General features: G+C 40.9%; 1 protein-coding gene across 10 annotated transcripts in view; it reads left to right on the top strand.

Moving 5' to 3' along the window:
- Window positions 1-24,396, top strand: part of ablim1a (actin binding LIM protein 1a) — an 85,194-nt gene extending 60,798 nt beyond the window's left edge. For 6 of the 10 annotated variants that reach the window (XM_066678454.1, XM_066678451.1, XM_066678452.1 and 3 more), the window contains 6 exons: window positions 3,235-3,282; window positions 11,348-11,433; window positions 11,997-12,102; window positions 13,451-13,512; window positions 14,139-14,199; window positions 14,857-15,412. In XM_066678454.1, the coding sequence (XP_066534551.1) occupies window positions 3,235-3,282; window positions 11,348-11,433; window positions 11,997-12,102; window positions 13,451-13,512; window positions 14,139-14,199; window positions 14,857-14,936 (443 nt within the window). In that variant the 3' untranslated portion in view covers window positions 14,937-15,412. Of the gene's footprint in view, window positions 1-3,234; window positions 3,283-9,232; window positions 9,362-11,347; window positions 11,434-11,996; window positions 12,103-13,450; window positions 13,513-14,138; window positions 14,200-14,856; window positions 15,413-16,245; window positions 16,321-19,585; window positions 19,667-21,151 lie in introns of those variants that run through there. The other 4 variants (XM_066678449.1, XM_066678447.1, XM_066678448.1 and 1 more) reach the window with 2 other exon arrangements.
- The last annotated feature ends 877 nt before the right edge of the window (window positions 24,397-25,273 follow it).

Genomic DNA, 25,273 nt, shown 5'->3' with positions numbered 1-25,273 from the left:
TGAGGGATGTTTCTGGATTGTAAAACATGTTAATTCAAGATGCATGAGTCATATGTTTAGTAAGCTACAGTCATGCTGAACAGAGAAAGTCTTACTCTGCAGTCCTGCTGTATTTTTATAAGAAAATAATAAATCTAAAAACATAAATACAACAAAATTACAAGAAAAAGGAAGCAAGAGAATACGAATATGGGAGAATATACTACATACAAATATATTCGGTTTATTACATGGTTATTAACTAGGTTGTAAACACTAAAGGTCATTAATAATCATTTGTAACACTGAGATAAAAATAGAAACAGTGACCTCTTTTTCGTTTGATAATAAAGGGTCGAAACGTACTGAAAATTTCAAGGTAAAGAATAAGCTACAACCTGAGAATGTGAATTTTATCATTTCACACCACGTTATCATTAAAGTTTAAAAAGACATTCTACTGGAGGTTCATCGATTAAACTTGGTTTTTAATTGGTTACACTTATTAACAAGTAGGTTTTGCTGGAGCTGGTGGGGTTAATGTCGACTGATGGAGGCGATGGATGTGGGTTCACTATTTGGCGAATAAACAGATTGTAAACCATTTATAAACCTTTATAAGTGTAGTCTTATTCTAAAGTGGGAACAGTGACATTTTGTTGTGAAAAGTGCTACATAAATTAAATGCAATTAATTGATCTGAAAGTCCTCCTGAATTGTCGTGGTTGACTAAGAACAGGGAACAATTTAAATAATTTTTGTGCAAAGAAAACCATCCAGAGTAAAGTGTGCACCGTGTAGAAACTGCAGTGCATCCTGCAGTTCATCAGCAGTGGAAACAAAAAACAAGCAAGCTGTAACCTTGAAGCCCTAATGAAGTTGACTAAAATCATTGGCCCCTACCTGCTGTTGTGTTTTTCTTCCCTACAATTAACAACATCTCTCCACTACCTCTTATAGATACTGGAATATTAAAATGTCATTGCTGTCCAATTAAAAACTAATCTCCAAAAATCTAACAGTAAAAATAAACCACAGATAACGTCATTTACACCCAGTACAGCTCAGGAATGTAAACACATCTTTATAGGGAGCGTGTCCCAGAGTTAGTTTCATGTTTAAAATGAACGTGCGCGTTGTACACAGTAAACACTGAAAAACACAGACTTCTTTTGGTGGATTCCAGCGAGCCACGTCCACCTCCGTGTGACCATAGCCCTGCAGCGTACTCTCCTCCAACACTGGCCCCGCTGTGAACCAGTGTTTCAGCAAAAGCAGAGTGTATCATCACTGAACTAGATCCACATCAGAGCATCCTTATTGTGATTAATTATAGTCACGCTGCTCTAATATTTCACGTGAGTAAACGTGAGATCAGTCGTTAACTTGAGCACGGACACAGAACAGACAGAGATTAATGCCCATATTTAACTCACGTAAAAACGTGAAATGCACTAAAATTGGAGACAGCAACGATTTGTAAGAATGCACATTCCAGTACACACCCATCATGTGTTTTATTCTCAGAGGTCCATTACCATTCGGCGAATGTCTTACCTGGTCAGATATGAATGGGAATGAGGTAATTTCAGCTGATTCGTCACTCTAGTTACAGAGATCAATGTTACATTGATTTTTGCTTGTTGCAGTCACTTCTGATAATAGCTTTAACGTCTTGTTCCTCCTCTCTTCTGCTGACTTGTTGTATTTTTTTGTCTCTGAATGTTTATCGATTCAGTTGCCCTCATTTTTCGCACACCACCAGAAACCACCACTTAACGTCATCCTTGTTCGTTTTTACATGTTCCACAGAAAGGAACTCCTTCTTTCTGGATGTTGCCTTGTGTTGTGTCAATGGCTGTGTCCAGAAACTGCAGTTTACTGCTGCTCCTGCCCTAGGGGATTGTGGAGGAATTGAGGAGAGGTTATGAGCAGTAATGGCAGGCCTCTCTGAGCATGTACACAGAGTCTTTCTCGTCCCCTCCAGTATTTGGATGCCTCACAAAATGGTGTCACACAATCTGGTTCCCTGTCCCGGAGGGAGGAGGAGGTTCGGAAAGGAAAGGGAGTAACTTTTAGGGCTTCTGGACACAGCCAGTTTGCTCTGTAACACTTTCTATGAAGCCCATATTTATAATCCTTTAGATGTGCAGTTATAACTCTGTAATTTGGTAATAATGCCTTATTATGAGATATAACAGATTATTTTGAAACATAAAAATATACTTATACAAGTGTCAATGTTTATTATAATGCTTTTTAAATGGATAATGAGCTTAGTTATAAAGCCTTTATAAACCCATATTTAGGATTTTAAACACATTATAAATGTTTAAAATGCCATCATTGTGTGCTACAAATAAAGTTGTTCCTCATTTTTGTTTATAATAAATAATAATGTAAACTGTCACTTCACTTAAAGCACACAGTGATGGCATCTTAAACATTTATAGTCTATTTATAATTGTTAATATGTATTATAGGCATCTTATAATTACGCCCAGGTCATTATCCGTTTAAAAGACTTCATAATGAATAGTGAGCCTTTGTATAATTTAAAAAAAATATTTAATTATGACTTATAAGTCTTATGAGTAATTATTAGAGTTTATAAAAAGGCTTATAAAGCATTATTACCAAGTTACAAAAAGTTATAACTCTAAAAAGTTATAAATATGATCTTCATTGAAAGTGTTAATATGTGTTCTGTATGAAAGGCTTGCGGTGTTTCTCGGTTTTCACACTTTTCAGAGTTTGATTGAACAGAAATTGACTGCTGTTTTGTTCTGAGTGTTATCGACAATGTTCAGCTCAAATGTGTTTTTGTGGAATGTATAATTGTCATTTTAAATTCCACTCTTTTGTCAGTTTATGGCAGCTGTTGCATAGTATTCAAAATGACAATTGGAATAATAATAATAAAAAAGAAAACAAACAAAAAATGAAATATTAATGCTCTATGCTCACAATCTCTAACATCGAAATCCCCATCTGTAAATCATCTAAACCAAACCTCACGCAACCTTGGACACAATATTATCCCAGAGAACAGAACAAATCCATCACAGTCTCCTGCAGCGCTTTCCCCTAATGGGGCTCATAACGAAAGCAGCGCCCAATAAACTCTTCATTTCAAATTGCTTAATTTTAAGGGTTATTTTTTGTTGAATTAAATTGGCAATATATTTTTGTGCCTGTATTTTTTTCTCTTATTTGAGCCACCAATTTTAACAACATGATGATGCTCTCTTGCAGATCAGAGTGTCAACATCTACAGAAAGCCTCCCATCTACAAACAGCATGGTAAGGATGGATCTGGGTGTGTGTGTGTGTGTGTGTTTGAGGGAGGGGGAGAGAGAGAGAGAGAGAGAGAGAGAGAGAGAGGGAAACCATGACTACAACAGTTCTGTAGTGTTGTGTTTTTTTTAATGATTATTCACTAGTTATTTATTAGTGATACCAGTACCAGTCGATAATTTGGACACATCTGGCTTGGGTGTAGTTGGGGCTTAGGTGCCATGCTCAAGGGTTGATATCGAGGGGAAAGAAAGTGCTGTTCCTTAACTACCCTCCCTCTACAGGAACAAAAGCACATGACAAAACAAACCCAGAGGTTGTTTCTCACGAGCAAGAACACTTAACAATTCAGTAATCCTGATTGAATAGTTTAGGTATAGTTATTTATGAATATGGAATGGCAAGGTTTGGAATGTTGCAGAAAAAGCAAAGGGGACAAGACAGAGTAAGGTCAAGACAGCAATTAGAAATAGATAAACTAATTCAGGAGTTAGAATACAGTGGAGACGAATTGAGGAAGAGGAAAGAGAGGGCGTTAAGGTACTACAGAAAGAGCTTAAGGGTAGGCTGGCATAGTTAAGAAGAGCAGAGAACTTGAGGAAAAAGAAGGAACATAGGATAAATTACTCCTACAGTACTGGAGAGACCAGTAAAGAGTTAAGGTAGATGGTATAGTGCAGTGCTAAATGATACAGATCAAGGGAAAAAAACCTGAACCGGTGAAGGCTGTTATTAGCATTGATAGATTGTATTTGCCAGGAAAGTTGAAATTGTGGTGTCTGTAGTTTGGCTTACTGCCTTGTATTAGGTGGCCATTGACAGTTTATGATGTTTCAATCACAGAAGTAAAGAGGATGGAAAGGGTTATGAACAAGGCCATAAGGAAGTGGCTAGGGGTGTCGCAGTGTTTAAGTAGCGTGGCATGGTATGGGAGAGGAGTACTGGAATTACCACTCACAAGTTGAGGAATTTAAATGGGAAAAGGTGAGTTGTGAGATGATTTTATCAGGATTGAAAGATGCAGTGGTTAAAGTAGCAGCACCGATCACAAAAACAGGAAAGAAGTGGAATCAGAAAGTGGCCGCATAGGTGGCCAGGAGGCCAACAGAGCTCAGGGATGTGATTGGCCAAGTACAATGCAGAAGAGCAGGCCTTGGGTCAGGTGATTCACGGAAAGCTTTTGTAAGGCCACATCATCAGAGAGAAGGCAAATAAAGACTAGTTTTATTTGTGAGCAGGAGGAGGAGGCATGGTGTGCAACAGCAGCATTACAGGCCAAACAAGGCCAGTGGCTTCGATGGGAGAATCTAGAGAAGCTGATGATTACCTGGCAAGAGCTGTGGGCGATGGAGGCAAGTCGTATTAAGTTTTTACTGGGAGCAACTTATGATGTCCTTCCAACACCTGGTTGCAACACCTTCCAACAGCTGGTTGCTGATCGGATCATAAACGGCCACAGCAACCTTAGTGTTGAGGTGTAGGATTCAACAGTAATTTTGGTGGCTGCAGGTAGGAAGAGTGTGTGGGTGGGCCCTATGTTAAGCTCTAATGGATTGGCATAGTATATTTTACATCTTATCTTGTGTATGATTTTAATTCTGTGTGGACTAGCATTAATCAATATCCCCTGATTATGAAACAAGGGAACACTTGATGTTACTTCACTGCAACTTCATTATTGTGATAGCTTCATGTTTATTCTAAAATGTAGAACAGTTTGAGTATACTAAAGAACAAAAGCGCCAAGTAAGTAAATTTGTCCAGATTTTTGACTGGTACGATGTGTGTTTGTGTTGCTGTGATCAAGAGGCAAACACTGCAGCTGTCTGGGTTTGAACGTATCTGAGTGCGTCTATACTTCACAGTCATTAATACATTATTCTTTAATAATAGGAAAATAAATACATAATCTATAAATCAATAATCTGCTGAACCATACCGGACACCCCAGAACTGCTGTGGTGATTCACCTCTTGATTCTGTGTTTCATTTCACCATCATTTTGCATCTGTGTGGTGTTGTGGTGAAATGGCTGTCGCCGTCATTTCCATTTACCAGTGAACCCTTTAACTCCATACAGTTAGAGTCACTGCTTTGATATTAAATAAATTAGTTTACCGGTTTAATATTTTATATGGTTCCACATATACTGAATAGACATGAAGGACATAAATACAGACATGTGCCAAGATTTGGGCATCCCCCAAATTGATATACTGTATATCAGCCATAAGGTTATGACCACCTTCTTGTTTCCACATTCACTGTCCATTCTCATTCAGGAGCAGTGTATAGTTCTACAATCACAGTCCATCACCCTGTTCTTCAGTGCTCAGGACCCCCACAGAGCAGGTGTGATGTGGTGGTGGATCATTCTCAGCGCTGCAGTGACACTGACGTGGTGGTGGTGTGTTGGTGTGTGTTGTGCTGTTGTAGAGTGGATCAGACACAGCAGTGCTGCTGGAGTTTTTAAACCTAGCTACTGTCTCTGACTTTACATCTACAAGGTGGACCAACGAGGGAGGAGTGTCTCACACAGTGGACAGAGAGTGGACACAGGGTTTAAAAACTCCAGCAGCACTGCTGTGTCTGATCCACTCTACACCAGCACAACACACACTAACCCAAGATCAGGGGGAAATGAGGTAATGAAGTATGCAGAGTAACAGATGTTCAGTGGAGCTGAGAGAATGGGAAATGAGTGTAGAAATAGGTGACTTTACTATTTTGGCTGGTCAGTGTATATGTGTGTGAAAGCAGCATGTTAAACTCATCATATAAACAGAAACTGGGTAGAAAAGCTGTGTTTACTTCATTGTATCTCTTTAAATCTGAAGACCAACAAACACTTTCACTTTTAAAATATTACAGCTCTTTAGAAATCTGGAAATATTGACTTCCTAAGGATGTATTGTCAAATAATCTTAATAATAAATTAGTTAGTCATGTATATTTGTAGTATAGTGGTCAGAGTGGACACTGCACCGGGGAAAAGGCCAGGTCTGATCTTTAGTGCATGGCTGAATGTTGGCTGATGTAATCCGTATGGCTACAAACCCAACAGCATGCCATAAAAACTACAGCTAAATGATCTCTCCAGCATGTGTTCAGAGTGTGGATTAAACAGCGAGGTTTGGGGGTCAGCTTTTCTCCCCACGGAGTTCTTACAGAATCCTAGCTGCAAAATACACAAGGTTAGATTCAGAGATGTATGTAGCATCTCACCAGCTAGTGACATAGTGAATGGCTAGTCAATAAGCCAATTTAACCTTGTAAACAAGAGTCAAATATTTTGACAGAGTCGAATATTAAAGGGGCATTCTGGCTTTAAACTAGCTTTAAATATGTTATGTTGTATTATATATTATTCTGCAGCACTGTGTTGTATTCCAGCCTGTCATACTACCATTGAGAATACACACTTAGTCACTAAAGACATTTATTGATTGAAAGAATAAAAAAGAGATATATACCCTCAACAACATTTATTTGTCTCTGAATGCTTACAGTGCTAATAACTCTTCAAAAGTTTCTCCTACCATCAAGAAGCAGGTTTCTGCGTAATCTTACCTTTTCAACTATTGTGCCAACAATATAAAATGGTAGTAGACATGTCACATGGGCGCAAGTGTAGGTGCCAAGGCTATAGAGGGGGGAGAAAACACTGTTCCTTCACTCTGCTTGGCCCCATTATTTCTTATCCAGGGGATCAAAACACTGACTTTTCATTCTCAAAATGAGAAGCTGAAAAACATACCCATTTTGCTGTGTTCACATTGTCTTGACCCAGAGAACAACAGACAACATGGAAAGTGAATGATTGAGACTCATTTCTTTCTTGTTAAACTGCTTTTGAGGTGAAGGATTCTACCATTTAAGCAAGTGGTAAAACTCACCAACCCAGACTGTGCACTTTTTTAGACCTTAAACTACGTTTTTCTGGATCCCCAAATTGCTTCCAATTCTTTGGAACCAATGTGCAGCATCCACCTGGAAGATGCAAAGGCATCCAATCCACACAGTCCCCTCACCACACACCAGCTGTGAGATAGAGAAGTGACTGCACAAACTACCAACAACATGTGTGTTGGACTGTTTGAAGAAACCAGAGCACCTGGAGGAAACCCACACAGACACAGGGAGAACACACTCCACAAAGATCTGAGGAGGGATACCTCCCAGGACTCAAGAGACCCTGCAGCTGTGTGGCAGTGATACTAGCAACTAACTGTGTCTGGTTCTGGCTGAAATATAATGTCAAATCTAAAAGCTGACATCAATTTATTATAATTTGTTATTTCAATATTTGTATATAATTAAAAATAATAAGAACAATAAGGCAAATTCCTTGTATGTGCTGACAGATCTGGCCAATAAAACTCCTGTACATTGTCAACAATGTAATGAAACTTTTGCAGCCTGTCCATCATTACTAGACACCATTAGTCTAGTGTTGGATTGCCATATATCTGGCAGATTGAGCAATACAGAAGTCGAGAGTTTATTTGTTCTACACTGTATTGCCCAAAGTGTTCGCTCATCTGCCTTTGCACGCATTTGAATTTGAGTGACATCTCATTGTAAATCCACAGGGTTTAATGTGATGTCGGCCCACCCTCTGCAGTTGTAACAGCTTTAACTCTTCTGGGAAAGCTTTCCACAAGGTTTAGGATTGCGTTTATGGGGATAGTTTGACCATTCTTCCAGAAGCGTATAAGTGAGGTCAGACACTGATGTTGGATGAGGCCTGGATCACAGTCTCTTCACCACAAAGGCGGAGGTCAGGAATCTATGTAAACCAGTCAAGTTCTTCCACACCAAACTCACTCATCCATGTCTTTATGGACTTGGGGCACAGTCATGGTGGAAGAGGAAGGGGCTGTCCCCAAACTGTTTCCACAAAGTTGGGAGCATGAAATTGTCCAAAATCTCTTCGTATGCTGAAGCATTAAGAGTTTCTTTCACTGGAACCAAGGGGCCAAGCCCAATTCATGTAAAAAAAAAAAAAAAAACCAACCCCACGCCATCATTCCCCTCCACCAAACTTTATACTCAGCACAACGCAGTCTGAGTACTGTTCTCCTGACAACTGCCAAATCCAGACTTGTCCATTGGATTGCCAGGTGGAGAAGCGTGATTTGTCACTCCAGATAACACACAAGAGTCCAGTGGCGACATGCTTTAGGCCACTGTATCCAACGATTTGCATTGTACTTGGTGATGTAAGGCTTTGATGCAGCTGCTCAGCTGTGGAAACCCATTCCATGAAACTCTCTACACACTGTTCTTGCGTGAATCTAAAGCTCACATGAAGTCTGGAGGTCTGTAGCAATTGACTCTGCAGAACGTCGGTGACCTCTGCGCTCTAAGCACCTCAGCATCTGCTGACACCACTCTGTCATTTTACGTGGCCTACCACTTTGTGGCTGAGTTGCTGTTGTTCCCAATCACTTCCCAATGAGAGTGAACCATTCTTTCACAAATGTTTGTAGAAGCAGTCCGCATTCCTAGGTACTTGGCTTTATTCACCTTTGACCATGGAAGTGAGAGAAACACCTGAATTCACTGATTTGGATGGGTGAGTGACCAATTGATCATTAACAATGGTTGCATTTGAATGTTGGCTGGAGTGCTCCTCTAAGAAATAATGTAGCCCACTGTAGGGAGTGAAATTGTAGTGCACGTCTCTTTCGGACATCTGGGTTCAGACATAATATTGGGGAAAGGTTTAAAGTCTAAATTCTCCTTTGCCCCTAAGCCTCTCCTGTAATTCACACTCATTATATTTAGACCTAGCAAAAACCTATGCAGAGTATATCGGCCCCATCCTGCTGCACCCTAGGCTTATTACAATCTGCGGAGTCTGACATGTTGCCTGGCTTGAGCTGTAGCCTAGCCCTTGTTGTTATAGTGCAGTTCCCCTGCATCACCAATCCAGACTCGGCTGCCTTTACAGCCCAAAGCAAGTCTGCCGATGACATCATCAAATCTGCCAAATTTCCCTCGGCATACGGCCCCAGCCCAGACGATGCAGCTAAGATAGAGACAGACCACTGGCCGTGTCCGCCATCCAGCGCAGCCCTAGGTACTGTACGCCTGCGGGGGGGGGGTCAGAGGAAGCCCACTCTTTCAGCTACTGTTACTGCCTTCCTGCCTCTTTCTGCTGGGCCAGTGCTATGTACTGTGCTGTAACTGCTAAACTGCCTTCTTTCGCTCTTTCTGTTGAACACATTTCTTCAAATTTGCTTTAAAATATTGGGGAAATAAATGTGCACGGGCCAAAGTTTATAATTCATTTCATTACAATATGATAATTCAGCCAGTAGTTATTAGTTATGCATGAAAATGTACAGAAGTGTGTTGTCTGTAGAGGACGTGCGACTAATTTTACACTTTTAAAACCTCATTAGTCCAGGTTTTACCCAAATTTTGCATACTGTAGAAAAGCTCTGTTCTCACATAAAATGTAGGCATTGATTTGACCCAAATGATGAGGGGATCATTTGTAATTTATATAAATAATAAGCATTAATCATTTCCTGTGCGTACTTTTGCATAACCTCTCATTATAAAAGCCTGGGCTCCTGAGGGGTGTAAACTTTCCTATCATCTGTTTGATTTCCAGTGACGTTCAGCCCTACGAGGCCGGGAGTCCTAAGAAAGCTGAGTTCGCTTTGCTCTCTGTGTGCATGGGATGTCACCCTCTCTCTTCACACAGCACAATGCCGTCCAGCAGGGGCATCTGTCTGCTGATGTGACGGACCTGGTATTCTGCGCTCTCATCAGACTCTTGGGGCAGCCCAGTGACTTTGTATTAGCAGCAGTGTGAAAATATGTGATTGTTTATATCAAATGTCTCAGAGGAAGCTTATGCTTGTCCTCACCCTCCCCGTGTTGGGGCCATCGTGTGTGATGGGGGAGTTCAGCTAACAGCTAATGTGGAGATGTTAAACTATTGGGTGAATATTAGGGTTTTTTCTCCTGGGGCTCCCTTTAGTGTAATTTATTTTTAGAGCACTATACTTAATCAGTGGGGAGAGGGAGAGATTCGGTGGTTTCCTACCCTCTACCAAAAATTACAGAGTGCAGTATCTGTAGTGCTGAGCCGAATGTAGCAAGAACAAAGGCTCTACTCTCCCTTTTACTGGTCAGTGGAGCATCACAATGATTTTGAAGCTCTAATTTTAGAGTTAAAGTGTTACGTAGTGTTCCTGCGTAATGCATTTTATTTTTTAGTATTAATAAATGCATTGAAATGACATTAGCAGAGTAAACAAAACAAACAGCTGATTTAGTTTGATTTAACTAAACTGTGTCAACTCCTGTTCTCTGTAAATAGCGGGATGTGTTACTGATGTTGTGAGTGACTTCGATGTGTAATGAGCGCAGTCGAACAATCCTAGAAATTTATTTTTGTTGGGATAAGAAACTGGTCTTAACAGGACACACAAACAGGAATCATCTGATTAAATACAACAGGGGTCAGCTCTGACTGCTCCTAACTCTGCTCTGAAAAATAAACTACAGTACCTCCGTCAGGACAGAAAGCCTTGTGTATCATTCCTGCCGTGATAGGAGACACTAAGCACACAGAGAGCTCTGATTCTGCTCTGATTCATCAGTCTGCTCAGAGTGAACATGCACATGCCGGGACTCCCCTATCATTGGAGTTATACCAGGAAGTAAAGCTAACCCTTTATTTACATCCCACCGGAGGTATGGTCACTAGGGGGTGTGTGGAAAGAGGTTACGTCATTTTATTACAAGCCCTTTCACTTGTAATCTGAGAGTACAGGCCTATATTAGAGATTTAAGATATGAGATTTTAACACATGCAAAATGACTACAAACAACACAACTTCATTTGTAGTTGTAACAGCTTAAGGATACGCAGTTACGCCAACCAAGTCCTTTATGTTTAGCTGTCCGGTCTTTGTTTCTCTCACTGTGGTGTCTTTATTCATTTCTCATTCTGCTGATTCTCTGGTGATCATGTGATCTGTGTAGTTAAAGATGATTAAGGATGATGACAGAGTGATGTGTGAGGATGTTTTCTGTATTAACACCTCAGGGTCTGATGGAAGGAGGAAATCCAGAGAGGAAGATGAAGAAGAACTCCAGAAACGTAGGCAACTCCAAGAAATGCATCTCACCAAGGTAACAGCACATAATTGCCAGAAAATAGGGAGAGGTTTATGGTGTGTGGTAGTGTACATAGCAGAGTGTCTCAGTGATTTTAGTCCTGTCTAAATACGTTATGTTTGTCAATTTTAAGTGCTCCATTCTTCTGTATCAGTAAAGGTTACTTCATCTTTTACCTTCTGTCAAATTAGTCATAGAAGTAACCTCCAGTTTTATTAATGAATATTTACATTCAGTGTGTTTATTGTGTTTAAATGCCATGGTAATACACAGTACAAAATGTTTTTCATCTCATTTGTGCAGTTGGTTATATTTGAGAGTGAATTATTTTAACTGCAGATGCTTCTCACTTGTCTCATTCCTCCCCTGATTGCTCACTAGCAGCTCAACAGAGTCACAGCATATTACAAGAGAAATTATTTAATTTTATTTATTAGAAACACCAAAAAAAGTGAAGATCTTCCTAAAATACTGCTTTAAACCCAAATGCTTGGACTGTTCTCACTGTGGTCGTGTTCGCACAGAGGTCAATACTGAGAAAATTTGCATTAAATATTGTTGGTTGTGACTAATTACAGATGCAGTCTGGACTTGGAAAGCTCATCCTGAAGGAGGAGAAGGAGAAGCAGCTGATTCGAGAACGTCACGCTCGGAGTCTGTCTGCACAAAGGCATCCAACTGCAGGTTCCACCCCCTCACAGACCTCAGTCTTAAACTACAGTGTTTAGATCTTAACGATTCCTGTCTGTGAGAATACAACTGAGACGTAAATTCCCTCCTATTCCATACATCAACTATTAGAGTTATTGTAGTAATATCACACAGGAAATCTCCTAATTGATATCAACAGTCAGTTTTTTATTCTGCCTTTACACTTCTGGCGTTTTTATTGACCTCAATGACAAAAACATAACACATATGTACAGTAAAAGATCATTTTTCCAATCCTTATCGTGTCCACAGGCTGAAGATTTTCCATAAGAAATCTTTTGTTCCTTTTAAAACTTGGTACTTATTAGAATCATACACAGAATAAGATGTAAAATATCCTGTGCCAATCCATTAGAGCGTCACCTAGGGCCCACCACACTCTCTTCTTACCTGCAGCCACCAAAATTCCTGTTGAATTCTATACTTTAACTTGCTGTGGCCGTTTATGATCTAATCAGCAACCAGATGCCCTTAACATCTACGGTTAATCACTGAGCCCAGCCCATGAGCACCTACACCACCCACGGTATCACTAACTCTTCACAGGGGTCATCAGACAGACACCGCCTCTCATCTGTGTTTCACTGAATTAAACCCACGACACCTCCAGAAGACTCAACGGTGAAGACTGGCGTCCCAGACCCACCCCCCTCCAGGCTTCACAGTCCTACCTCACCCTGTAAATCCACACTGGCCTCCCTGGTGACTAAGGCTGTACCTAGCCCCACTGGCACCGTTAATGCATGCTGAGTGACACTAGTTACATGTGATATTTATGTGCTACAACACCAGCAATCACAATAACACCTCTACAGTGCATTTCCCCAAATAATCTGTGCTCTCCTCATCCACAACCACTGACTAGACCTTTCAGCTGTTTCTGAAAACTCCTTCACAGCTGCCCTTAGTTTCCGGCCCCTGATGTAGTAGTACCATGATTTGTCTTTCTGTCCACAACATTGTACACATATCAAAAGCTTGCAATTTAAACATAAAAAAATTATCTTCTACACATAAACATTCAATATTAGAATCTGCATTTTTAACAGAAATGTCAGACATAAGTTTAAAACCAACTCTTTGTTTCTACATTCACAGTCCAGGAGAATGTTGTAGTTCTACAATTACAGACTGTAGGCCCTCTGTTGCTCTGCATAAATTGTTAGCCCCCTCTCACCCTGTCTTTCAGTGGTCAGGACCCCCACAGGGCAGGTATGATTTGGGTCGTGGATCATTCTCGGTTGCTCCTGTGACTACCGAAGGACTAGAGTGATGCCCTGTTTCCTAATATATTCTTTTTTTTTTTTTAATAAATTTGCAGATCCTAATTCTCCATCCAAAACAGGCTCACTACCTGGCTACAGGCGAAACGGTCTGCATCGGGTAAGTGTACCATAAAACACACTGGGCAGCGTATGCTCTAGAACATGGAAGAAGGAATTTGTCATTTAGTCTGCTGTATTGTTTGAGTCCAAGTATGTATCTGACATTAATTAAAGGTTTTTAATCACTGTGCAACAGCAGCTATCTCCTTAAAATGTTGGGCTGGATAGTTGTTTTTTCTCTCTATTTCGGAGACCTGGTTTTTGTGAGAAATGTGGTAATCCTCAAGCTGTGGGTGGGTGTAGATACTCAAATGGGGGCTTTATGATTTTCCTGAGTCTATAGCTGACATAAGAACTGAAGCCCTATCGGAGCAGTTTGTTGAAGCCCAAAAACACTGAATGGGGTGGTTTGTTTTCACAGTTTGTGTGTTGGTAGGCACTCCAGGAACACAAGTGCTTCACAAGGGCTTCATGATGTCCCTTTAAAGCCTTAGTAGTACTGTAAATTTACTTTACATTTATAGGCAAAATGTGACTATACTGTGTGACAGAACCAGCTGCACTGTGATTAACGTGTGGTGCCTGGTGAAAACAGGATCATTTTGTAGTTGTTGGGCAGTCAGGTCATTTTTTTCTACATCTTTGTACAAATGTGACTGAATGTCTTCTCCTTTATTTCTCCAGCCTCAGTCCACTGACTTTACGCAGTACAACAGTTACGTAGACGTCTGTGGAGGAGTGCGAGGTCAGTTCACTGTTGTTTGTTCTCCACAAACAGTGGGGGCAGCCGTGGCCTGGTGGTGGGGGAACTGGGTGTGTAACCAGAAGGTTGCCGGTTTGATCCCTGGAGCCGGAAAGTCATGACTGAAGTGCCCTTGAGCAAGGCACCTAACCCCCAACTGCTCCCCAATAGCTGTGGCTAGGACACTGCTCACTGCCCCCTAGTGTTCACTAGTGTGTTTCACTGCACGGATTGGGTTAAATGTGGGGAACAAATTACACACAGTGGCCAATAAAATGATTCTAATTTCAGAGGGTAATATTTCCCAGATGTTACTGAGTGTAAATGTCTTATGTAATGTTTGATTATAACTCTGTAGGTTCAGTTTATCATGAAATGAGTTTTGGTCCAATGCAGAATCACTTTTATGTGATCTAAAATCTCATCAAAACACACGTGACTAAATACAACACACATTATATACAGCAAACACACTGTGCAGCTCCATTAATAAACCCACATTGATGTGGTGGAATCTCCACCTTCTGATCAGCGCATCCCAATGTTTCAGTGCATTTGTACAACTCTAATAACACATCTAATTAATATCTAATCCGTCATGTTTTTAATTCTTTCATAAATTGAAGATGTAACTAATGCCTTGTTGTTTGTTTCTTGCAGAGTTCCAGGTAAGTCTCCCCTCACAAGAAGACCATCACCTCACCTCACATTCCCATATTTTTGATTTCTCATTGTCCTGAGTTGCTTTTACACAATCTCCCCTCTACGCTGCTCCCCCAGCCTCATCTGTGAACACGGCCGTTGCCACAGAACCTGCATGTTCCTATCAACAGTTTCATCTTCAGACTTCTGATAACCTCCTAATTCCCTGAGGATTTTCATCATTTTCATTTTCTTCATTTTCATTTTCATTTTCATCTGTTAAATTTCATCTGACTAGCATCATACTCTATAATTCACTGTTGGTCTGCTCAGTCAACATTAGCCTGTTTAAACATGTAATCATGTGGTTCTTAAACCAGTGTGACTTCCTCTAATATTTTCCCAAACGTTTGTAGACACCTCTTTTTTTCAAGGGCACATTCTCCCTCGTCTCCAGAGTGGAACACAGTCCTGTTTCTTAAATAACCTTCTTTGGTCCAAACCCCACAGCAGTGTTCTCCCCCTGTGTAAACAGCCCCTGTTCAGAACGCCCGCTTTCAGCACCTGTTCCTTTAAATGATAATGACCCGCTTGCTGTTCACCCACACCCCGAGCGCACAGCAGTGAGGAGCGAGGAGCAGAAGCTCTGGTTTTTAGCTGTTTTCACTCTGTTCTCTTTCTTCTCCGTTTTCACTCAGTGCTCTTATTTCTCTGCGCTCGTTGTGCCTGTTTTACTGCGTTTAACCTCGTCTTGGCGCGGTCACATAAACATGGGCCCAGCGCTGTGATTGGACAAAGGGGACAAGGGGGCGGGGCCATTCTAAAGTCTCTGCCTTCCCTTGTTTTCAGAAATATTAACTGAGTGGAGTGTGTGGTTTGCAGGGCTTCAGATCACCAAATTAATGCACACATGCACTGGTGCTCTGGAGCCTAAGATGACAGTGCCCAGTAGTAAACATTGGCTAGAGGACTATAAAGCCCCTTATCATTGTGCATTGGCGCAGTGGAACTGTTCCCTGGTGTAAATGAGCTCCATCCAATACCTTTGTGATGAGCTGGAGTGCTGTTTCTAACCCAGAACCACTCCAACATCAGAACCTTGCCTCACTAATGTTTATTTGGCCGAAAACCATCATATCCTCTCAGAAATCATTAGTACAAAAGAGAAACCAACTCCTGATAAAAACCCTTCATTTCAAGCAGGTGTCCACAAACATTTGGTCATTGAGTGTAAGACAAAATGACTTTGACAGTGATGATACTCTGAATCATTGCAATTTCATCAGTTTTCTCTGTGATTTCACGTGAAGTAAAAGGTATAAACCTGGTTGTTGTTGTTGTTTTTGTTTCTTTTTCTTTGGCGGTCAGTCTATTTGCAGTCTCTATGTCTTTGCTCTGTGTTCATAGCCCTTACAGGACGGCCATCGGTCAGTCAGCAGAATGGACAGGGGATTTTCTATGCCTAATATGTTGGAACCAAAAGCAAGTATCTTCCCTGTAATCATTTATCACCACTCTCTTTGCAATCGAGTCTGTAAGGAAAAACCCAACACTCACCTGAGGTCTCTGCCTCAGAGGGAAGAAGTTATAACATGTATCTTACACATCATCATAAGCCAACTTGCATTCCTTGCTAACACACCATCACTGCCATTAACCTGAATACGTTTAACCAACCTCTCAACTTAAGCTACCTTTCAATTTCGGTTCTTATTTTTAGCCTAGGACGTGAAAATGAATTAGATACACTTCACCACCCACCAGGCACGGTCCCCTGGTTTGACAGAGGAAATAAAAAAATGTTTCTAGCATTACCAGCTCACCTACTTCATGGTATCAACTCCCATGATGCTTTGCAGGTCAGAGTGATGTTGCTAAGAAGCTCTAATCCTAACTTAGCATGCTAGCATCCCTATTCTTCACATTAAACTGTGCTAGTTGCCAGCAGGCATACGTTTACAATGTTTTGGATTTAAAATACTGCTATTAACAATAGTAATAATAATAGGGGGATTATTACCAAAGGCATAATGATGTATATGTGTAATAATAATAAAAATACATTATATTTATATAGCATTTTTAAGAACCCATATCACTTCTGAAAGCAGTACCCAGAACAATAAAAATCAAAAGCAGATTCTCCCAAACCCCAGGGAATAGCAGAGTTTAAAGTAGGTTCTATCTGTCAGTGTGTATGGCAGATATCAGTGGTGACATCAGGCATTAACATGGTGAGCAGGTTCAAACAGCGGAGGTGAAAGCAAGCTAAGTCAGTGTGCAACTACAGAGTTGCTGGTGGATGCAAACCTTTTTAATTAAACAGAAAGGCTAGACAGAAAATACAGAACACACAAATGCAACCAGGAAAGAAGCTGAAGTTACAGAAATACACCAGCAAGCTCTCACCTGGAAATGATATCAGACAGAACTCTAGGTTGGGGGTGATGTGTGATGATGTACTTTGCACTGTGCTAGTTGCTTTGGTATAAGTATCCATTACATTACATTTTATCTACATTAGTGTCTTAATAAGCAACTTTAAAAAAACAATAGTGATAATAATAGCTTCCAGTATAAAGACAAGACACAAAATGAACAGAAGGCATTCTTATATATATATATTTAAAGTCAGTAGTACACTCTGGCAAGAGCCTAAAGGTAAAGGCATCATCAGCAGGTTAAGTCTCCAAATTAAATCTTATTTTAAAATATCTTCCAGTAAATACATGCGTTTTTCATTACATTTATTCTGATAACACTTCCCAGTAATGTCTGTAGTTTTAGATTGTGTTGGGATCAGATGACTGCTGAAATAAAGTGGATTCACTCTTTGCAATCATCCTCCATCTTCTCAACTTTTCCCTGTACACACACAACCCTCAGTGCTTCCCTGTCCATCCACTGACCTCCTGTGTGTCTTCCCTCAGGCTGCCAGGGGGCGCTAATGAACTGCACGCATCGGCCCAAAATGTAAAAGTCTGTGTAGCGCTGGCCAAATGAAGTGGTGAATTATTTTGCTTGCTTTTTGAAGTGGAAAGAATTAAACACAACATCAGTAAAGTCAGAACAACACAGCAGTCAGTCTTCATAAAGCTACATGAGTCCTGCATTCGCCTCGCTGACATAAACCTACAAAAACAGCTATAAAAGACAGTTCTAACAACTGTCGATGGACGCCAAATGGTGGACATTGGTCCAGAGTTAGAGTAAGTCTCTGTTCTGTCTGTGTGTGGGGTTTAGTTTTCTGATTGTGTGTATGGGGTGGGGTGGTGTTCATACTCAGACTGTGTATCCTGAGTGAATATGCAGGTTTCACACATCACGCTCCCAGGGTGGGTCCCAGGAGGGTGGGGTATGGAGATAGAGGATGGTACTCTTTGCATATTCATAGACCCACACGTACAGAATGAAGGCAAAGTTGTAGAGTTCCATCAAAGACACTTTTTAAGGCATTAGAGGACAGTATCTTGGAAATAGCCACTACGTCAGTAATTCTAAAGAGGGGGTTTTGAGGGGTTAAAGGCAGCGTGGGTGATTCTGGAGAACTACATTTCTCACAGAAAAACACTTGCCCCTCCTGACTGTGTTAATTCAGACTCTCTTCATCTTTTAAGGTGGAAATGTGTGTTTGAGTCTGTTTCATTGCTCTGTGAGTTCTTATGCAGTGTTTGAATTACCGCAGAAACTGATTTGTACGTTAAGTTGTTTTTGGAGTCCTCCATAATGTAAATGAGGGGCGGCATTGTGGTGTAGCAGGTAGTGTCACAGCAGGTAGTGAGACACAGCTCCTGGGGTTGTGGGTTCGAGTCCCGATTTACAATCAACACTGCTCAGAACGCCATTCCATTCAAGACCCAATCCACGCACACACACTGATGAGATGCGGCAGCCAAAGGCGCACAGTGTACTATCGACCAGGAACAACTGTCCACCTGGAGGACTGGGATTTCACCCAGGACAGAGCGCCATATCCATATCTGAGCACACACACGCATTCACTCACACCAGGACAGTAATTAGACAGCAGCCAATTCACCTAACCTCCATGTTTCCAGAGGAAACCCCCACAGGCACAGGGAGAACATTGGAAACTCCACCCAGATGGGACTTGAACCCAGGATCCAAAGCTGGGAGGCAAACGTGCTCACCACCAAGCAACCGTGCTGCCATTTATGACTGAATGAATATAATAACATAATTGTAATGCTTTTTAGTGTTGTAATGTCTCAAACTCTCCCAGATAAGGTTTCTCAGCTCTGCTTGTGCGGACAAAGGAGGGAGAGAACCTCAGAGCCACTTTGGACCAAGACACCTTCTTTGTTTCCCATTTACAGAGCCAGGTCTATGAACATACACTGGATGTTTTTTCCAGCGTGCAAACAGACCAGAAAGCTGGTAAATGCAGAGGAAACATTCTTAAATTTAACTAAAAGTGTACTGGATTAAAATCGATGACCAGAGAGGGAGTGTAAAAATAAAAACACTTTCAAAGGTTTTGTGTAATTCTTTCCACTCCTTACATCAACAATCAAAGTATATCACTGGGCCTTTGGTGTATAAGATTTTGCACAGATTTGCACTAGCATTAGTGGTCTCCTGGGTCGTCTTCCTATCAGCTCAACTTCCCTAGAGTAACTCAGATGGTTTGGAGCGTGGACTAGAGCAACACCACAGATTCTCAAACTTTTGCATTGAGCACAGGTGGAATGGACACGTCTTTGACTGATAGGTGTCTCTTTTGAAGGTTTATCCGTACGAAATGCTCGCGGTAACCAGCCGAGGCCGCACTAAGCTGCCTAGAGACGTGGACAGAACCCGACTGGAGGTAAACACGGCTCTGCATGTGTCTGTATGGGAAGATAACATGACTTATTTACACGTTAAAGATGGAATGTGCTCTAGTCTCACTGTGCAGGGCTTCAAATGAGAAAAATCCTGAAATGTCCCCCTCTGTCTTGTCCTGGTCCCATCATGATCCATTATCATGCTGTTGCTTATAAATGTAATCAGTAGGGTATCAACTCAGTAGCTAAACAAACTGAACTGTCACTCAGTCTGTAGAAACCTGTTCTTGGACAGATTTCCCAGACAGTGTTGGTGATGGGAAACAAGCAAAATTGGCTATAGTGGTATTGTAATATTATACCCTGAGTTTATTTGTGTTGCTAACGTTGCTAATGCTAAAAGAGTGGTAAACAAGTGATTTTTTTTGTGGAATTTATTGCCTTTCACCTACTTTAAGATGCACTCATAATGGAGCAAGGTGTTCAGTGGTGGGGCTGAATGAAGCACCCGAGCAGAGCACATCCACTCACCACCTGAGGGCTGCACAAACATCACACCAGTGTCAACATGCCACCAGCACTCACTCTTTGGGCTGTTTTTGGGTCATGTCCTGTTTGCCATAGGCCAGAATTGGGCCACGTTATACTGGCCCGATATCAAGTGTGTTGTGGAACAATGTCTGGCCCGCACAACACTTGCCAGCAAGGGCGTAGGGGTGAGTTTGAGATTGGTGGGGGGTATTCACTGAGTTAAAGCCCACCCCATACCCAAGATATTAGCTAGCTATGAGCTGATAATGTATTTTGTTTTTTGTTTTTTTTTTGTACGTAGTATTCAATGCAGCAGTGTGCAGTTTGGGATACAGCCAGAGACTAACGTTAACTTGCTGCATGTTTAGAGCACTTTCTCACACCCTGAACACAGCTGATATTAACGTTCACTAACTCTCAGCAAATGCAGTTGTTTCCAATTTTTGCAGGGGATACGTCCCCCCCATCCCCCTGCGGTTCTTACGCCAATGTTTGCCAGTGCCATGAATGAGCTATAATTTCCAAAATTGGCACAAAAAAAGCCTGAATGTGTCTGCTGTCTGGGTTTGATTCCCATGCAGTTGGCAGCAGTGTCACATTTCTTCCAGATGTGGTCCACACAATCCTCACAGGATTGTTTCAAAGTGTGGTCTGTATCCTAGGAGTTGAGGCTCTTCCTGCTGCGAAGAGGAACACACTAAATGATGGGCGAGTACAGAATGTACACAAACGTATGCATTCTAGGCCAATCTTCAAAACTTTCTTCATATCAGTGGTATTTTCCACTCCTCTTTGTTTCATTCCGCAAGATTCCTGCTCTGTTGCTAAGTGCAGTGATGATAGTGATGATCCCAGCAAATCCCACTCCTACTAATCTAGTTGATACCTGAATATATTTCTGTCCCAGTCTTCTATCTTCTCGTCTAGTTTTCTTTCTCAACATTCCTCCTTTTCTTGTTCTTCTCCCTCCTCTACCTTTCCCCACACCCCTGTAGCGCCACCTGGCCCCCGAGATGTTCTTCGAAATCTTTGGGATGGAGATTCAGGAGTTTGACAGGTTGCCTCTGTGGAAGAAGAACGACATGAAGAAGAAAGCCAGACTCTTCTAGCCATGCTGCCGTCCTCACAACAGACCCCCATTATCTCCGCCATCGCTTTCTGTTTCTCATGGTCAAATCCGAAAGGACTCCAGCGGTCTCCGGAACATCAGAGGACGCCGTGTTACACTTTTAAAGGTCCCGAAATGGGTTAGTGCAGCAGTGGCATAGATGAACATATTTTGCCTTCCTAAAGAACCTTTTCAGAAGCATTCTTTTAAATATTAAAGTAGCTCTATATGATCTAAAGTCTTTAAGTTTCTTAAAGGGGCAGTCCATCATTTTTACCAATCAATACAATTGTAAACAGTATATTTAAGTCTTGATTTATTATATTCACATTCTATATTTCTGTAAAGTGCAACGATTAAGAAAAAATGGCTTTCTAGGGCCTAAGATTAAAGATTTATTTTAAGTTCCATGGAGGGGGTCCCCCACATGGTGGCAGCCTTGTTTAAAATAGATGTCTCTGACACATCCAGGCCACTAGATGTCAGTGTAACCATTGTTTCATAACATTATTAAGGATCACTAGAGAGAACAGCTGATTGCTTTATTTTTATATATTTCTGGGTTTTTGTTTGTAATTGATTTGTTGATTGCTCCTTCAATGTCTTTTTGTTTCCTCTTGAAGTGAGCTGTATTTCCATGGCAGGAATTACCAAGACATATTTATGTATATTTGAGAAAGTAATTGAAAGGTTCTTTATGAAACCAAAAGTGGTTCTTGTGTGGCACTGCTCCAAAAAAAGAACCTTCAGAACCTTTAACTTTAAGATGCTACTTTCACTTTGTTTATTGTGTTTAAAGGTAGAGCATTTGCAGATGTGTCCTCTAAAATGTACACTACAGGCCAAAAGTATCACAGCGGATCCTCTGGGTCCACACACAGGATACGTTTGTAATGAACAGCTGAAATCACGTGATTATCATTGTGGCAGAACGTGATCCCCATCTCCTTTCTGAGTGCGTAAGGTTTAGCTACTGTTTCTCCTCCATTGTTAATGATAGTGATTGATTGATTTGTGGGAATTGTGAGTTAGTCTCTAGTCTGACGGATAAGATTACACAGCTAGTGGTGTGTGTCTGGAGTTCAGAGAAGTGCAGGGTGAACATACAGTGCTCAGACTCGCTGTTAGATGCTAATGATGTTAGTGTGTGGCAGTCAGAGTCAACTGAGGATAAGATTAAAGAGGCATGTAAATTAGTTCAGACTGGTCCCCTTCCAATTGGACAAGGAGCAATAATCTATTAGTGTCCAACAGAGGTGCAGAGTCCAAGTCAAATCTCAAAATTTTAATCTTAGAGAATTGAATCAAAACAGCATACACATTACCTAGCAGAAGCCAGTGGAGTGTCGATAGCTCCCCCTGCTGGAGGATATTCCACCTGCTAAACCTGAGTGAGTGTAAACTGTTTCAGTTTTAGAATGAAATCCACTCCCACACGTTCCTTTCTCTTTTCCACTTCTGTGATCTTGAAGGGTATTTCACTTTCTAAATGGGAGAGGAAAATAACGACAGACAGACTCTTGAGCACTGGGATTCTCACGAGGGAAGAGTACACTTTGACAGTGTCATTTTAAACTTTGCCAGAAGCACATGCCAAAGATTTCCTTTTGCTACCGGATGAGGGAGTATGTGACAGTATACTTTTAAAAGTACTGTCTTCAACAATTGCTTTAACAAGTTACATATTGTTGCTGTCCAATTAAAAACATGTATCTCCCAAAATAATAACTTTACAGGAGGAGAGAAAAACCTTCTTACCTGTTAATGGAAGTCAATGTAAAAAGTCATTCTGGAGCATTTCTATTGGTTCCTTCATCATGAGATTTTCACACGATGTGAAGGACAGAAGATGTTTTCAAATGATGTAGTAACTAAACATCCACAAAACTACAGATACATGTTTTTATTTGGACAGCAGAGACATGTTAAATATATATGGCACACAAAGAAAGTTTAGGAGAGTGAAAGTGAGCAAAGGGAATGAATTGGAATCAAGGTCATGTTGTGCTTCATAGTTTTTTAACAAGGATTAAACCTGTTTCTCAAAACCTAGTCTGCAGCCTTAAGACTTAGGATTCTCATTAGGAAAGTCCTGCTGACTAGAAATGTTCATTGTTAGACTAATCATTCAGAAAGAAGAGTAGTCGACATTTCGTAACTAAAATTAACAAAAATTTGGGACTTTTTTAGGTTAAACCTTAAGTTTTAGCTCTTCTTTAGGCTACACTTTGAAAAACAAAGGAAAAGAGAATGAGTTCAATGTGCTACAACAGTAGGAAGTAATAATAATAAAATAATAATAAACAGATAAGAGATTCAAAGAGAAAATGAATGAATTAAATGACAGCAAAAGGCTACATTAGGAGCATCTTCCAAATCTTTCTGAAGACAGACGGCAGTTCTCGGCTGTGTACAAGTGTGTTTTTACATTGGAACAGTCTTTAGTGTCGTAATAACCATGAAATGCAGCCCAGCTCTACTTCATCCCAACCCTAGTGTCATTAGTATGAAGCAATGAATGGCGCCCCCTTTGGAATAGTTACTAAACATGACGGAGTATGTACGTGAGTGAGTTACAAACCAGTTCCAGGAGGTTCTTCTCATCTAAAAGCATCACTGCGTTTGGCCTGTAGTGTATGGTCATGTCTGTTGTGCTTGTGTTTCTTCTCTCTCTGGATTTCTTCGTTTTCCTGATCTGAATACTGAACTCCACTGAGGCTGAGTATGTGTCTCTGGTCGATACACACAAACGGTTGGGCTAGCTCAACTAGTGAGCTAGTGTGAGCTGCTACATAATAAGAGCTGAATGTAGATGTTGTAGTGTACAGTATGTATGCTCGTATGTTGGTACGTCTTTACGCCTGACCTTCTGACCACTTCCTTCCATATGTTGTTTTTTTTTTTCCTCTAAAAACAATTCAACATCAAAGGGTCTAAGTTATCATACTTAATTTATTGCTGTCGATCCTCATCTCATCATCTTTTAGAGCAGATTGTTAAATTAAAGCTATACTCAACGTCATAAACGAAAAATACAATGTGTGATCAAGCTGTACCGAACCCACACTGCCATTTATTGTTATGTATGAGTGAAATGATCAATGAAATATTCAATAAACCATGCGATTCTCAGCAAGCAGAACATGACTATGGCTCAATCATGAACAGACATTTCCACTTTATCAGAAACACTCACCTTGTATCTATATTCACTGGCCATTTTATCAGAAACACCTGCCATGGATTTACAGATCGTCGTCTTTTGCTAGGTGGCAAAATCTCTCTCGCTCTCTTCTCTCTCTCTCTCTCTCTCTCTCTCTCTCTCTCTCTCTCTCTCTCTCTGTGTCTGTCTCTCTCTCTCTCCTCTCTCTCTCTCTCTCTCTCTCTCTCTCTCTCTCTCTCTCTCTCATCCACCCCAGCCCCTATGCCTTTCTACACACCGTACAACAACACTTTCACCTTCCAACCTCTTTCTCCCTCCTTTCTCTTTCTACTTCACTCACCCCCTCCATCTCCCTTTCTATCTCGCCCATTTACAATTTGAATTTGAATAACACAAAACACACATTTTAAAGGAACACTCTGTAAGATTTCATTTGCTTCTGGTGCTTCCCCTAGTGTAATTTAATTTTACAGCACTGTACTGATATAAATGCAGAGGGGGTGGCATTTTCCTGCCCTCCTCCAAGAATTACATAGTGCAGTTTCTGCAGTGCTTTAAAAACAGATGGCCTGTTCTCCCTATTACAGCTCAGTGGAGCATCACAATGATTCTGAATTGCTAAGTTTAAGGTAAAACATTACGTAGTGTTTCTTTAATACTTTACTTGGATTTGACATATGACATAAAATATCATATAAAACCCAAATGATAATTCAGAGCCATTACACAATTCATGATTTCATTCACAATATACATTTCTCAGGTAACAGTGTCTATTTCAGAACACGCACACACGCACACACACACACACACACACACACACACATTTCAGTTACTCTAACCACA

This window comes from Hoplias malabaricus, chromosome 8, assembly GCF_029633855.1.
Source record: "Hoplias malabaricus isolate fHopMal1 chromosome 8, fHopMal1.hap1, whole genome shotgun sequence".
NCBI lineage: Eukaryota > Metazoa > Chordata > Actinopteri > Characiformes > Erythrinidae > Hoplias > Hoplias malabaricus.
This window is presented reverse-complemented; position numbering and strand designations above follow the sequence as displayed.